The sequence below is a fragment of the Salvelinus sp. IW2-2015 genome, linkage group LG36 (genome assembly GCF_002910315.2).
Source record: "Salvelinus sp. IW2-2015 linkage group LG36, ASM291031v2, whole genome shotgun sequence".
Classification (NCBI taxonomy): domain Eukaryota; kingdom Metazoa; phylum Chordata; class Actinopteri; order Salmoniformes; family Salmonidae; genus Salvelinus; species Salvelinus sp. IW2-2015.
Window position 1 is genome coordinate 31,673,532 of NC_036875.1, and position 16,138 is coordinate 31,689,669.

A 16,138-nucleotide genomic window follows, 5' to 3' on the forward strand; every position below is an offset into this window, starting at 1 on the left:
TCAGGGTTGGGATCAATTCCATTTCAATTCCACTCAGAAAGTACACCAAATTCCAATTCCTCATTGAAAAGCATTGAAGTTAGTTGGAATTGGAATTTCAGTGTACTTCCTGAAGTGATTGACATTTGTATGGAATAGACACCAACCCTGGTTGTCGAAGAAGTGGATATCGATTAAGGCAGCCCCCTGCACCTCTCTGATTCAGAGGGGTTGGGTTAAATACAGAAGACATATTTCAGTTGAAGGCATTCAGTTGTACAACTGACTAGGTATCCCCCTTTCCCTTTCATATGTGCTGTAGCCAACCCCGCTATCGTTGTCATGCCACATGGTTGGCTACAGCACATCCATTATAGGAATGGGCTTGTGCTTGCTTGCATGTAGTAGTAGATCATTCATTATATTTTTGTTGACTGGGAGAGATTTGAAGTACCAAAATGCTGATATGAGATCAATTGCTTACCACAATATTGCATTTTCTCATCTGATTTGTCTTTGCAGTGCGCTATTCCATCACATGTGAACTGATAGTTGATGCACTCGCCGTTTCCGCATTCAAACTCCTTGTGGATGTTGCAGGAGGAATTCTCTGCTGCAAAAGAAGATGACTAAGCTAGTTAAACAAGTTAAGTCAAATGTTTGTGCATTTTCTCACCACAATGGCTTTAGCTGTGGTCTTAAAGTTAGCAGAAGCCGCACCAGGCTTTGCTATAACTGTACCAGTATGACCTTTATGTTAAAAGTACAAACACTGCATATTCCCCTCTGAAACAAAGTTAATTGGGTGCTAATGTAATACAACTACCTAAAACAGTCTGTCCTTGCCAGTGAATAAAAGTGTATAGATAATTACTGGAGAGGAAAAAGTTGAAAATCTGTGAGAAAATGTTTGTGAGAATTGTAAGATTATTGAATGTATGGTTGGTTAAAAAGCTAAATTTCGGGACTCCAAGTGGCACAGCGGTCTAAGGCACTGCATCGCAGTGCTAGTGGTTTCACTACAGATCTGGGTTTGATCCTGGGATTTGTCGCAGCCGGCCGCGACGGGGAGGCCCATGTGGCGGCGCACAATTGGCCCAGTGTCATCCGGGTTGGTGGAGAGTTTGGCCGGCTGGGATGTCCTTGTCTCATCGCACTCTTGCGACTCCTTGTGGCGGCCGGGCGCACGCACGCTGACTTTGGTCGCCAGTGGTACGGTGTTTCCTCCGACACATTGGTGCGGCTGACTTCCGGGTTAAGCGAGCAGTGTGTCAAGAAGCAGTGCGGCTTGGCTGGGTCATGTTTCGGAGGACGCATGGCTCTTGACCTTTGCCACTCCCAAGTCCATACGGGAGTTGCAGCGATGGTACAATACTTTAACTACCAGATGGATATCACAAAATTGGGGAGAAAAAGAGGTTAAAAAATAAATAATCTCATAACTTACAAATGCATCTGTTGTCATCTAATAACAAACGTGCTCCCCGACAACTACAGTTGACTCTTCCATCTGGGGTCAACAGACATAAGTCACCACAGCCACTGTTATTGAGTCTGCATGGGGACAGCTCACCTACAGAACACACGGCCAATCAGAGATATTATAGACACAACAGGAGACCAACAACAGATGCTTTATAGACATAACATGAGGCAAAAAGACAGAGACAAAGTGAGGTTGCAATTATTACAGTATTTTGCAATGTCAAAGACATTCAGAATTTTTATTATCAACTGTTTTTAAGAACATTTAACGCTGAAGAACGACCAATAAACTCAACTGAATGTCACCAGTTTATTAATGGCTAAACCTCAATTAACAGAGTTTATTCCAAGGCCAACGGTCCCAACCCACAGCTCCCACCTCCCACCAGCCCAGCATAAAGAACGCATCAGCTCAGTCAGTGTAACAGGAACAAGCAGGTATGGTCTCATCCTCCCTGATAAAGAAAGAGCAAAGCATGCAGAGGGAGGGGAAACAATAAAGCACAGGCATCACCAGTGCTCACCGGAGAGACACGTGACAAATGAACCATAGCTTTCCTTTCCTTCCCTCCCCTCCAAACCTCTGTCTCTCATTCACGCATCAGTGTCTGTGTGTGGGGGATGTGTATGTGAGGGATGTGTCGGTGTGTGTGTGTGTGCGCATGTGTGTGAGGATGGATGGATGAGTCAGCAGGCCTCTGGAAGAACTCCTAGAGCCCCCAGGTTCAGGTTGGCCTCATCTGATTACAGAGGAACGGGAGGATCAGGAAGGACAGACAGGAAGACTGATGAAAATGTGGAAACATTGACTTCACATTTAACTATCTGGAGGAGGAAAACTGGGGTGAGATGAACAGCGGTCCTGTGTGACTCAGCTTTACATGTAATAGCGTGACGGTAGCAATCTAGGTTCAATGCCCGCAGGGATCACATACATACTAAAATGGATGCATTACCTGTACTGTAATTAGCTTTGGATAAATGTTTTATTAATTTATACATTGCAGGTTGTTACTTATCAATTGGCAAGACGGAGAGGTCAAAAAGTTATGTCTGCGATCATTTGTGATGATGAAATAAATTAGAAGGAAAAGTCCCTCAACATCTTCACAGAGAGAGTCAAGCCGTTGGGAAGCTCTTAAGTACTTTTCCCAATGTCCTAGTATATGCACTCTTCAGAGCCCTCCTATCGAACTCGGGGATTATTTTTATTAATTACGTTGCCAGCTTTAGTTTCTCCCCAGCTAAATAAAACCATCTTAATATATCATTCCCACCATTTTCTTCACATCAAGAGAAGGAGCCCTGGATTGTAGATACACTGCTGTGAGTCCTACTGGAAAACCAATAAGTAAAGAGAACCCCAAACCCCAAAATAAATTAAACAGACAAATGTAGGCAAATGCACAGATCTGCAACAGCCAGATGAAAAAAAATACTATTACACTAATAGATCTATTCTTCTCTTACACATTCCATATTGGAGAGAAATAATGTGTGTGTATAAGTGCATTGCACAGACATACATGGGCTCCCAAACATTCACAAACAATCTATCCCTGTCTTTTTGAGATAAGATTCCAGGGAGTTGGTGTCGTAAGTCTAGATTCCAGGGAGTTGGTGTCGTAAGTCTAGATTCCAGGGAGTTGGTGTCGTAAGTCTAGATTCCAGGGAGTTGGTGTCATAAGTCTAGATACTCACAGCTGTTGGAGTCATTTGTCACAGCGATGATTCCCATGGGCTGGTGGGGGATATCTGCTCGCAGAACCTTGGTCTCTCCACCTGTGTACTTGTTGGATCGTAGCACGGCCCTGCGAGCCCAGTCCGACCAGAAGATGAAGTCCCCATAAATAGCCAGGCCAAAAAACGTTCCTGGCCCTGACTTCACGATGACCTGTGATTTACAAAGCAGTACATCAGTGAAAGCATTCATAACTTGTCTAATATGTCTAGAGTGCCAATACCGCTAAGTCCTCTACCTCCTTGTACTCTAGTAAAACATATATGATTGTCAAAGACTTCATGTCAATTACATCTAAACATCACATTAGTAAATATTGATGAAAACATAAATAAAAATAAATTTAAAAAAAGACCTTGAATACATAGCACGAAGAAATAAATTGATCACTGCATCATCAACTCCTGTACACACAAACACATACAACCTCTCCTAGGTTACTGCTAAACCCAGATGTTGTTGCTATGTAAATGTAGGACAGTGTCACAGAGAGGGAGGCAGGAATACATCAGACAGATGGCTCCTTTGGGAGTCTCTCTCTATGCTGGGGCCACCAGGCAGGTCTTCCTGCAGTTCTGTAGTCTCAGCAATTAGTGGGACATGCATGTAACCATCATCACATTAGCCCTGCTGCCATACAGGGATTAATAGGACAGGTGTTGATTCAAGGAGCACAGCTTGTTACAGGAAAAACAACTGGCCAGCAGGAGAGAAAGAGCAAGAGAAAGGGCAACCAGTGGAGCACAAACAACATTGTAAATACCACCAATATTTATCTCTTTATTTATCGTCCCCTACTATTCCTACTACAACTATTTACATTGCTAAAACACTGTACATAGCGGATAATATAACACTTGAAATGTCTTTATCTTTTTGAGGGTCATATTTAATGTTATATTCTAATATATTTTTTTATGTTTTGTGTCTTCTCACTTTTGTTGATTGTTTATTTCACTTGCTCTGGCAATGTAAACATGCTTCCCATGCCAATAAAACCCCTATGAATTGAGAGAGAGAAAGAGACGACAAGGAAGCCAGAGGGATTTTGACGGAAATTTGATTAGGGAGAATGCTAGTTTTATACACAAGGACTAATTACCATTGTGTTCAAAATCTCTCATAGTCTACTTATATGAAATTTCTTGCCACGTGTGCTCCCTTTCCAGCCTCTAGGTCACCAGGCTGCTCGTTATGGCGCACAACTGTCACCATCGCTACGCGCACCTGCGGAGACTCACCTGGACTCCATCACCTCCCTGATTATATGTCACTCCCTTTCGTTTCTTCCCCAGGCGTTATTGTTTCTGTTCCAGTGTCATGTCTGTGCGTTGTTCGTGTTTTGTATTATGTTACGTTTATTTATTAAAACACTCACTCCCTGAACTTGCTTCCCGACTCTCAGCGCACACGTTACAGTTCTGAGTAAATTAAACCAAACTTTATGAGTTGTAGAAAACAAAAGGAAGGGAAGCGCTGCTGGGATATAATAGTAGAACTTTATAGGTAGATGTTCTTTGGCAAAGGGGTTAAATGGTCAGCAAGAAAACTAAAAGGACCAAGGCATTATTCATATGATTAAAATGCATTTATTGTTATGGCATGTTCAATAGAACAAACTATTTAAAACTCTGACTTATTTTAACATGGCCTTCGTCAGGGAGTACTTTGAGAACTTTAAAAGTATTGTTTGACTTGCTTAGGTACAGTTGTAAATTTACTAGGGTGGGGTTGCTAGTCCAAAACTTTTCTTTATGCTTTGGGGAGGGTTATGTGATTTGTTATTGGGCACAGGGGATGGTCGTGTATTTCCCCCTGGTTTAGATTCCATATTTTGCAGGTTTTACTATATAATTTCTTCCATATAGCCACATTTCCTCATCTGCTTGCTTGTGTCTCCCCTATCGAGGTGTGTTGGTACTTCCCTTATGCACTATGCTTTTCTGCGGCTTACTATACAGTCAACATTATCCTGCCCTCTGTTCATAGTGACAATAGTGGTAGGTGGATTGTTTGCCCAGGTCTGCAGTAGGTTACTAACAAACATATCACACATAAAATCATTCAAATCTACACCAATTTTCAATATAAATCCACAAGAACATAGAGGAATAGCTGACAGGCAGCAGAGGCCAGGTGTTTCTTTGCAAGAACACATGAAAGAACAGTCAAGACATGAGACACGCAGCTCAAAAAAGCTCTCCTATTGATCTTGTTTAGGCCATGAAAGTTGAATTTACTGTATAACCTATTCCCCTCTTCACAATTCTTTGAATGAATGACGTGCTTCGCCATTGTAGTAATTGCGGTTTGGTTAAATCGTGGTAAATTGAATCATGGGAATCATAAGAATCATCTGTGAATCGCAAACAGTAAAAGGAAACAATTTAGCTGTAGCCTTCATTTTGAATTGTGTCGCTGCAAAACAAATTTTGTAGATACTTTAGGTTTATTTGGACATTCAATTTATGAGACATTGCAACTCAATAGATGCTAGTAGTCAGCCTGAAGTAAACACTTCTAAAAGCAAGATATACTGTATGTTGGCTCTATAAAATCCACAATGCCTGCTGAAACAGTCATTTTCAAAGTTTTTCCCCCAAACCCTTCCCAATTAAATGTTGAATGCAAGGTAGGCCTACCTGGCAGAATGATATCATGATGATTTATATCAATTCGGTTGCACATTTGATTTACATACTCTGCCATCACATGTGCAGTACAGAAATCTGACAGAAACATCACTAGCTTAACACAAATGTACTGTAACTAAAACTTGTCTTGGACATATTTTCAATAACGCCTTCTAACACCTGACACCAATATAGTGGATTGAGGGGTACCCTGACTGGGACTCAAACCCGGGTCCCTGTGACTGTCACTCCAAAACCATTATACTGAACAGCTTCTACCCCCAAGCCATGAGACTGCTGAACAGTTAATCAAATGGCAACCCGGACTATTTACATTGACTCCCTTATTTATTTATTTATCTTAATCGTTTTGCACGGACTCCTTTGCACTGGCTCTATGTACACTCGATAGACTCTACCCACACATACTACACTGACACTCCAACACACACAAAACACATACACACACACACATGTATATTGACGCCACACACACTCACACATTGACACGCTTTCACACTTCACATACACTGCTGCTACTCTGTTTATTATACAGCTTATCCTGATTGCTTAGTCACTTTTACCCTTACCCACAAATACAGTTTGATTTGATTTTGGCGACTCCGGGATGCTGGCCTTCGAGGCAGAGTTCCTCTGTCCAGTGTCTGTGTTCTTTTGACCATCTTAATCTTTTCCTTTTATTGGCCAGTCTGAGATATGGATTTTTCTTTGCAACTCTGCCTAGAAGGCCAGCATCCCGGAGTCGCCTCTTCACTGTTGACATTGAGAATGTTGTTTTGTGGGTACTATTTAATGAAGCTGCCAGTTGAGGACCTATGAGGCGTCTGTTTCTCAAACTAGACACTCTAATGTACTTGTCCTCTTGCTCAGTTGTGCACCGGGGCCTCCCACTCCTCTTTCTATTCTGGTTAGTGCCAGTTTGCTCTGTTCTGTCAAGGAGTAGTACAAGATCTTCAGTTTCTTGGCAATTTCTCTCATGGAAAAGCCTTCATTTATCAGAACAAGAATAGACTGACAAGTTTCAGAAGAAAGTTTCTGGCCAAGAATGTTTCTGGACATTTTTAGCCTGTAATCAAACCCACAAATGCTGATGCTCCAGATACTCAACTAGTCTAAAGTACTCCAGTTTTATTGCTTCTTTAAATCAGGACAACAGCTGTGCTAACATAATTTCAAAAGGGTTTTCTAATGATCAATTAGCCTTTTAAAATTATAAACTTGAATTAGCTAACACAACGCGTCATTGGAACACAGGAGTGATAGTTGTGATAATGGGCCTCTGTACGCCTATGTAGATATTCCATAAAAAATCTGCCGTTTCCAGCTACAATAGTCATTTACAACATTAACAATGTCTACACTGTATTTCTGAACTATTTTATTTTAATGGACAATTTTTTGTAGCTTTTTTCAAAAACAAGGAAATTTGTAGGTGACCCCAAACTTTTGAACGGTAGTGTATGTCATTTAACTTTTAAAATGTGTGACCTTTCATGTGTGACATAAACAAAACTAGTGCATAAACTTCAAAAGTCTCCTGTAGGCTACCTGCACATGCTCCTCCACTCCAGCATCCAAACTGTTCACAGGCTATTCGATGAATGGAAAGAGACATCTGTTATAAAACACCAAAAAAGTTGAATGACATTCGGAGATTGTCCAGCCAAGCCTTTGATACTGAGTACGGAGGAATGTATTTTCTATTGGTCGAGACTGACATACTCTATTTGATTGTGGTGTTGAAAAAATGCAAACCACAATGAAGCTCGAAGTCGGTAATCGGTATGCAGTTATGCTTATTGGTTGTGTGTGGTGCATTGGTACAGAAACCTGTTGGTGGAAAATTGTTGCATATATTTTATATAATTTTATAATAATAATAAATAAAAAGCATCAAAATGTTGAAAATCTGATTTCCCCCTAGCTAATCATTGCCTGTAGCCGGCTCTGATCGTAGTGTAATAAGACAGGCAGTGAGATTGAGCTCGTCCGTGGTGGTCGGCAAACCCTTTACCTTCTGGCCCGTAGCCCTGCCACATAACCATGCTGAAGTGGTCAAGTCCACATGCACGTTTATGAACGCAGGGTTGCCACAGTTATTTTTATTTATGGTGGTAATCATCCTTTTTTGTACATTTTATGAGGGTGGATGGGGTGATTTCTTTGTTTATAGTACAAGGGGAGGGTCATGTGAAAATATGCTTAACGTTGCGGTGGGGGGGGTGCTTTTTTTTTTATGACACCTCGAGTTGGATCAGCCCTAAGATCTTGCATAAGTATGTCAATGTATATAAGACTTCACAAGTAATTGTCATACAATGTAATTGTAGTCTGAAGATCATATCATGCCACACTCTAATTTTGGGATTTGGGATCGCATAAATCTTGAAGATCATATTCAGTGATCATATAACATAATAACCACCCTTAAGAACCAGTTCTCAATTAGTATTCAGTCTGTTCACACTTAAAAGGTCATATTTTCACTGCCTTAATGTGTTGACATCTTATCCCCATCACATACTCCAGCGGGCGCTCTGGACTTTTGGCAGCATGGTTAATGACACGACGGCTCCACTTAAAATGGCACACTGGAGTGAGGAAGGCAAGTGGGCCTTTTTAGCTCTTTGTTGTACTCTGTGTTCATCTCATGTCTGTCAGAGCAGAGGGAGGGGGAGAGGGGGTGTCACACAGTCACAGTGTTAGGCTGTCAGGCAGCAATGACACTTCCAGATCCCTGAGCTGCAGGAGCCATGGAGTCCCTCTGTGGACCTTCTGCCATACAGTACCACTCTGCACCACCCCGCCCACATACCGCCCTGCACGGCCCCCACATCATCACACATAATGTCAGGAAGTCCCACTCTAGCCAACTCTCGCTCGGTCTCTCTCTCCCAACCCCCTCTCTCTCTCCCTCTGTCTCCCCACCTCTCTCCACCCGGGGTGTCTCACCGCTGCTTTGTTGATAACCCGTTAGCTCTGTTTAATTTTCACATTCTAATAGGGAGAGTGATTGGCTCGCCCCCACAGGGCTTTTCTGTGTGAGCCTTCATTAGCATGAGAGAGACCGCAGGCGGGGCACACGGGAACCCAAACGGTGTGACTTTTGAGCCGCACGACCCTGCTTTGGCAAACGTATGGGTAACTAATTGAGATGGGCCAAAGTCCTCGGTCACAGAGGTCGTGTCAAGCACAAATTGAAATCCGTCGGCAAAGAGGGGAGCCACATTCTATTGTAATCCCTTACATGCCGGGGATACAGAAGGATACAGTACATATTCAGAATTTTCACCACTATGAATATATATTATGCAAGCAACCTCTCACAGATAAAATGAGACTGGTCCTTTCCTTTACAATTTGAAGGGAAATTACTTCTATAACTAAGTAAACCATTGACTCTGTCTTTTGAGATATAATATATGAAAAGAATGCTGAGAGGTATTACAGAAGCCATCCCTTGTATGACGGCTGAAACACCATCAGGCTCAATAGGAATGGAAGATAATGTAGCGGGTAGAAAATGTGTCCCATTTCAGCTTAAGGGGGCATAACACTGACATTTCAGCAGAGAACCATTGCCTTTGTGTCTACCATGTTTCAAATATAATTTCTCTCCTCCATAGAAAGCTATGGAGAGTGACAACGTCAGAGCACATGTTGGTTCAACAAGAAGTAATTGTCTTTTTGAACTACCTATACTTTTGGTCCTCAGTGAAGAAAGTGAGATTGAATGAATATGCTCAAATTCTGTGGTCTTGTGTGCTGCCCAAGTCAAACGAACTGCAGAGTGTCTTGCATCATTAGAATGTGTTAATGACATCAACTAGGTATGACATTAGTTGAGCCCTTAGGTTTTAACGACAGATTAAACCTAGTCCTGGACTAAAAAGCATGCTTAATGGATAATCTCCATTGAAAATGATTTGTAATCCGGCCCAAAGTCTAACACAGTAACATAGTGTAACTGTGGTTGCATTTAGAGTGGCATACATAGAGAATCCTCATGTCAGTCATACTCACATATCTGTGTAAGCCATCGTAATCACACCTCTCTATCTTCCCTAGACTTCCATCAGAGAAGTAGATCTTCTCAGCTTTGTGGTCGATGGTGAGTCCGTTAGGAGTGAGAATGTCAGTGCTGACGATCACTTTCATGTTGTTTCCTGCCAGGGTGGACCTCATAATACTGGGACGCTGCTCATTCCAGTTAGTCCAGAACATCAGGCTGAAATAAACATTTAGAAACCTACTATTAACTAGATGGAGATTTGAGAAACCGTTTTAAAAGGAGTCCGTTGACTGGAAACAGGAGAGACAGATAATAACAGTTATGTTTACAAGTTTTTTTATCTCAAGTCTTAAAAGCAATTTCCACCTTCACTGCAAACAGATAACCCAGATTCAATCTCTCTCTATATGCACATTTCCCCTCAGACATCTTTATACCCCCCTCAGTGAAGAGGACAAAACAAATATATGCTCTTTGAAATTGAATTAGGGGAGTGTATGATGGCTTTAATAGGACTGCAATTGAAACTTGTCAAGCTCCTTGGCTTTCTTCGTAGGGGAAAATAAACACTAATAGCTGTGAGAATTATTCATAGGCAGCTGTTTTAAATTGCCTATGGCTCTATCTGGTCGTGATCCCATAGCTCACGATGGCTTGCATGACCTGTCATCTGCTCCTCATGTTGTCTCTGTCGGCTTTGTTAGTGTCGCCTTGCAGGAGCTACTGCAGCTCCCATCTCTAATAAGGTTGGTGCTGCATTTAATAAAAAACAGTTTAGCATCAATGAATGCTGAATGGAATTGGTATTCATATTTCTTTGAGGGGACTACTAAGAATACGGAAAATTATAATTGTGTGGGATTGTAAATAAAGGGAAGATCCCAATCTATCTGCTTAGGAAGTAGGTTCTGCAAAATTAAAGGAATATGTGAATTGTATTACAGTGTACAGCAGCTACATATTCACTTCTTATAAGAGAAAGTAGAGGGATTATATCCTCATCAAACTGCCAGGTATTGTATTGTACTGATCAAAGATGAACAATGTATACTTTTGAAGTTGAGCAAAATAGAGATAGGCCTATATGTGGTTATGGTGGACCCTCCCTATAGTAGACAATGTTTACAGCATTGAAAGTCTTGAATTCATAGGGGCTAGTTAGAATACTATGTCAGAGAGTGCTAATTTATCATATTAGGTTACATTTAAATTAGCAGCATTCTGTAGTGAAAATGCCAAATTGCATACTGCATGCATACCCACTCAGGTCAAATTCATTTGTGAACTCTGGGTCAGTGTTCTGTGAAAACCTCCTTGGCATGCATAATTACTATAGTTTGAGACATACTTTTATATCTTAAAGGATATAACAGGAACATTAGTTTGTTATTGTGAAAGCACTACAGGCAGTATTTCTTCAAATGTGAGTGTGTCAAACCAATTAAATGTCTCGCCTTCACTACACCGTAGGGATCCAATCTTCCCTACAGAGCTGGATGCATATCTCTCATATAACATTCTACTGATTGCTCTAACAAAATTAAACCCACTGAGATCCGTTCAAGAGGTGACATTCGTTAGACAGAATTGTCTTTAGACAGCAAGACAATTCACTTTGTCCAAGGAGGCATGTCTTGTGTTTTAATGCTACCAAAATGTATATATGTTATATATCTGTTGAGCATATACTGTACAAACATAGCTTCAGGCATATAATGACATACTGCATCTGAAGTAGTAGCTAATGAACTACATTTGTGCTCCACACAAATTCTGAAATCATTAAAAACAAGAGACTAGCCTGGTTACAGAAGTGTTTGTGATGTCTTGCCAACTCCCATGTTGTGACACTGAACATGGCAGTTGGCAAGACAACACAAACACATCTGGGACCCGGCTATCGGGAGACTTAGTAGAACTAGAACTACATACTTTTGGCACTCGTCCAGGGCGAGGACATGGGGGTGGTCGTCTTCAGAGAGTGTGACCACAGCCTGTCTGCTGAAGGTCCCGGGCCGGCTCTGGTCCACACTGTGCCTGGTGATGCTGGAGGTGGTAGAGCTGGTCCAGTACAGAGTGTCCCAGGCACGGTGGTACGCCAACCCCTCCACTGAACCCACATCTGGGGGGACACAGACAAGGACATCACCACCATCATCTAATCATCCAGCCTCCACTAGTTCATTTGAAATACTTACATGTAATGGACATGGCATTAAGTCAACGGGTAATGCAGTGCTTTGACTCCATTGATAAAGGTGGACAGAACTGAATCCACCTCAGAGGGAACAAAGTCAATGATGTCTAGACAAGGGCTGTGGCAGTCATGACATTTTGTCAGCCTGTTATTTTCGTGGAAAAAGCCTGCTGGTCTCACAGTAATTGACAGTTAATTAATATGGACACTTTTAGCATGTTTAGCATCTCCAGGCATCCACGCATACAAGCAGCTGATGCTTACCTTTGGAATATCTACATTTAAAAAAGCTAATAAATCACATTAATATACAACATCACAACTAATCCATTGTTTATTTTAGGCAGTTCTAAAGAAACATTATGATATGAAGAAAATGTATTTCAGAAGAACACAATATGAGTTGTCCTACTGTATGTTATCTGGCTATTCACCATGACATCGGCTGTAGGCTTGTTCATTTAGCAGACAAAATATGCTTACAAGTCCTGTGCCATTACTTTATTTTATATTTTATGATTTTATAGTCAGAAGAATATAATTGAACTTAGCTGAATAAAATATAAATTATATTTTTCCCATTCTGGAGAGAATACGCATATGAAGTGGCTATGTTGAGCGTAAAAGTGATAATTTGTGTCATTCCCTTTAGGTGTGAATGACACAAACCTTAGAATGTCTTATAAATCGAAACATAAACACACGATGCAACTATAGGCTAATTATGATTTGAGAAAGTAGCAAAAAAAAGCTTACACTCTGTTCCCTGCCACAGAATGCACATCATCAAGTGATCATGTTTTCCATCAGACTATTTTAAATTTCACATTTTCTTTACTAATATGCTAAATTGGTTTCAATTTATCAAATCAAATCAAATTGTATTTGTCACATGCCTGTAATTGATAATGGCCCATTATCAATTACAGTCAGGGGAAAAAACACATGTCATCCTTACACACTCAAATAGCCTCCCTCCGGTTCGTTTTTCCATCATTCCAGGTAGGCTATTCCAGTTATTTCACTCCATGCATCAGCCACTGTTTGAGGAGCATGCACCCTCTCACTGCGCAACAGGTGATATTCTGCACAAACTCTGTATGCCATGGGCTCTCCAACCTGGTGCTTAATTTGGGAAACCAAGTGAAATCTGTTCGGGAACATCGATAGCAGCTTGTTTTCACAACCAAACATATTTAAATAAACTGTTGACAGCCCCTCTCTCTGCGTGCTTGAGAAAGGAATGGATGAGAGAGAGGAGGAGATGGGAACCTCACAGTGGTGAGATATTCTGGAGCTAAAGGTAATGTGTCAGTCAGCCTATTAATTATGAAAATATTTTTAAAAAATCCCTATTAATAGGCTATTCAAAATCAAATACAAAATGGACTATAATTGTAGGCTAACTCTGTAAGCCGCCCTACACAATGAATGAACCAACAGCAACGCCTAGTTCTCTCCCAGAATCATGGAAGGAAAGTTTGGAGGGTAGCATAAGGTAACCAGTCTCTCCAGTATGCACAATAATAGCGTCCACACTCAAAGGTGATTAGTAGAATTTGTTAAATTTTGGAGTATAGGCTAGACCAATTATGTACCAAAGACATCTTACTTTTTTTTTCTGCCATGCGTAATATGCAGTAGGCTATGTATTGTATAATGGCACAATCATTATTTAATTAGGGTTTTTATATATATTCATATATAGGCCTATGTGTATGCATAAGGTCTAATATGTGTATGGGTGTTTTGAATTAATCATCATTTTAGAAAGCGCAGTCCATTTCGTTATGTTAGGCACAAGGACCATGTTTTCCACTCAGTTTCAACCTGTTGTTGAACTTCTTTCTTAAAATTGATAAATCACATTGAGGTGAGTTTTAAAAGCATGATACTGTTTTGATGATAAGTGTTTGATGTGATTTTCGAATGCATTTCCATTGATGTCAGAGTGGTTAGAGGGACAATACAGCCCTGAGTACCAGGCCATTAGGACCTGATGGAGGGACAATGGAGCCCTGAGTACCAGGCCATTAGCGACCTGATCGTCGTTAGTGAGTTGGGTACTACTAACACATGTCCAGAGTGCATAAGAGGAGCTTAGTGTGACTCAACTGTCGTGTGGAATTTTACTGCGGTCACGACTCATGAGTGCCGGTGTGGAGGTAATATGGTCACCGCAACAGTCCTAATCTAGACATGAAGGGACGGTTTCCCAGACACAGATTAAGCCTAGTCTTGGAGTAAAAAAACAAACTCAATGGAGAACCTCCATCGAAAACTCTTTTCATTCTACAACTAGGCTTAATCTGTGTCTGGGAAACCGCTCCGATATGTTAACATGCACACCACCATGCTTCTTTCATTTGTGGTGCAGGGAATTACAGCCACAAGGTTGAATTCATTGTAACTGCTGCACACAGGATATAACCTTGTTTTGTACTAACAAATCCATCCAGTTCATTCTAAATACTTAAATGGAATATACAAGACATTAATCAACCCGTAATACATCTGATGGCACTCACACAGTTGACAAGATATTGACAAGTCCAAACAAACTTAATTCCAGGAAAATATGAAGTAAACTAAAAACCATGAATACCAATGTAAGCATATACAGCACAGGGGTAGTCTCTGATGCAAACCGTTGCTGTTCATATTGTGGCAAAGAAGGGGGTCGAGTGATAAATGGCAGATATGTGAGAGCAGAACTAATAAACGGGCTCTGCCCGATCACTAAAATGGCCACCCCGATCAGAACTACAGATCACAAAATGGCCGACTGCCAAAACTACAAGTCCCAGAAGCAAGGGGAACCCTCAGAAGGTGGAGCCGACACACAGATAAAGGGTCAAGAAAAACCAGGAAGAGAGAGAGAGGGGTGGAAGGATCTATGAACCGTAGAGAAAGASACAATAGATATTGGCTGGATTTACCGTGTATGAGCTGGACTGTTTTGGACTTACCTGTTGGCGTTTGGACCTGGACATACCGAGAACCCGATTCGTGTACCGAACCCTGCTATCCTTGACCTTGCCTACGACCTGGGTGGACCAGGACGGAGAGACAAACACACAGGTACTGTCCTGTTCGAAAGAACTCTCATTCTGGGGTAATTTGGTGACAGTTTCCCACTTAATTTGTGACAAATGCTCATAACCTTGAAGAGGTTTGCCACACGTGGMGGAGAATGTGGGCATATGGACTAACCATTCCGCTGGTTAGGTAAAAATAAAAAATAAAAWWAAAAGTTCAGTTAGCACTCCATAGGGGAGTCAGGTTTTTTTTTTGTGGCTTTGTTTGGTTAGGACAGTTTCTCAGGAAAATGAGTATGGAGGGAGCCATACAAGCCCTGTTACAGGCGGCGGCCACCCAACAAGAGGCAACTAGAGCTCAACAAATAGCTCATCAGGATGCAATGCGAATYTACCAGGACACGTTACAGGRCCAGCACCGCACCAACCAGCTGCTCAGAGAAGAGCAAGYGAGAAACACCCGGGAGTTAAGAGAAGGCCTAAAGGGGCTAGCGGACCAAATTGGGGCTCAATTACCAGCTGCAAATACCCAGAGGCGGGCCAATCATTTTCTTCAAAAAATGACAGCACAAGATGATGTGGAAGCATATCTTACCACCTTCGAAAGGACTGCAGAGAGGGAGAAGTGGCCGAAAGAAGAATGGGCAGGGCTTCTGGCACCATACCTGGCAGGGGACGCGCAAAAAGCGTATTTGCCGTACAATACGTTCAAACTAGGCCCACGAGATGGTCGGCGGAAAGTACCTCGTTCTGGCAACCATCGCGTACTTCTTGGGGTAGACTCGCTGAAACTGGTTGAGTAACGATGGTCTCGACAATCTCGGCGGAGGAACGGGTCTCGCGTCGCACCATTTCCGTGCCAGGTGATTCAAGTCGAACATCTGTGTTCGGGGAGGTGTCCAATCGGTAAGGTACCACTGGTGAAAGCGGTGTGCCTCACGGTATACGGTCACTCCCAGTCTGCAGAATCTCTCCCTTTAGTTTATCGTAATGCCTGGTGGCATGCTGTCAACTCAGGTCCGAAATAGCGCT

At 41.8% G+C, this 16,138-nt stretch overlaps 1 protein-coding gene across 1 annotated transcript in view; it reads right to left on the bottom strand.

The window, feature by feature from the left end:
• LOC111959498 (low-density lipoprotein receptor-related protein 1B-like) overlaps positions 1 to 16,138 on the bottom strand; it is a 223,045-nt gene that overhangs the window by 122,742 nt on the left and 84,165 nt on the right. The window contains exons 21-25 of the mRNA XM_070437634.1: positions 11,804 to 11,993; positions 9,883 to 10,087; positions 3,166 to 3,358; positions 1,427 to 1,552; positions 464 to 592 (exon numbers count right to left, since the gene is read on the bottom strand). Coding sequence (XP_070293735.1) covers positions 464 to 592; positions 1,427 to 1,552; positions 3,166 to 3,358; positions 9,883 to 10,087; positions 11,804 to 11,993 — 843 coding nt within the window. The remainder of the gene's footprint in view (positions 1 to 463; positions 593 to 1,426; positions 1,553 to 3,165; positions 3,359 to 9,882; positions 10,088 to 11,803; positions 11,994 to 16,138) is intronic.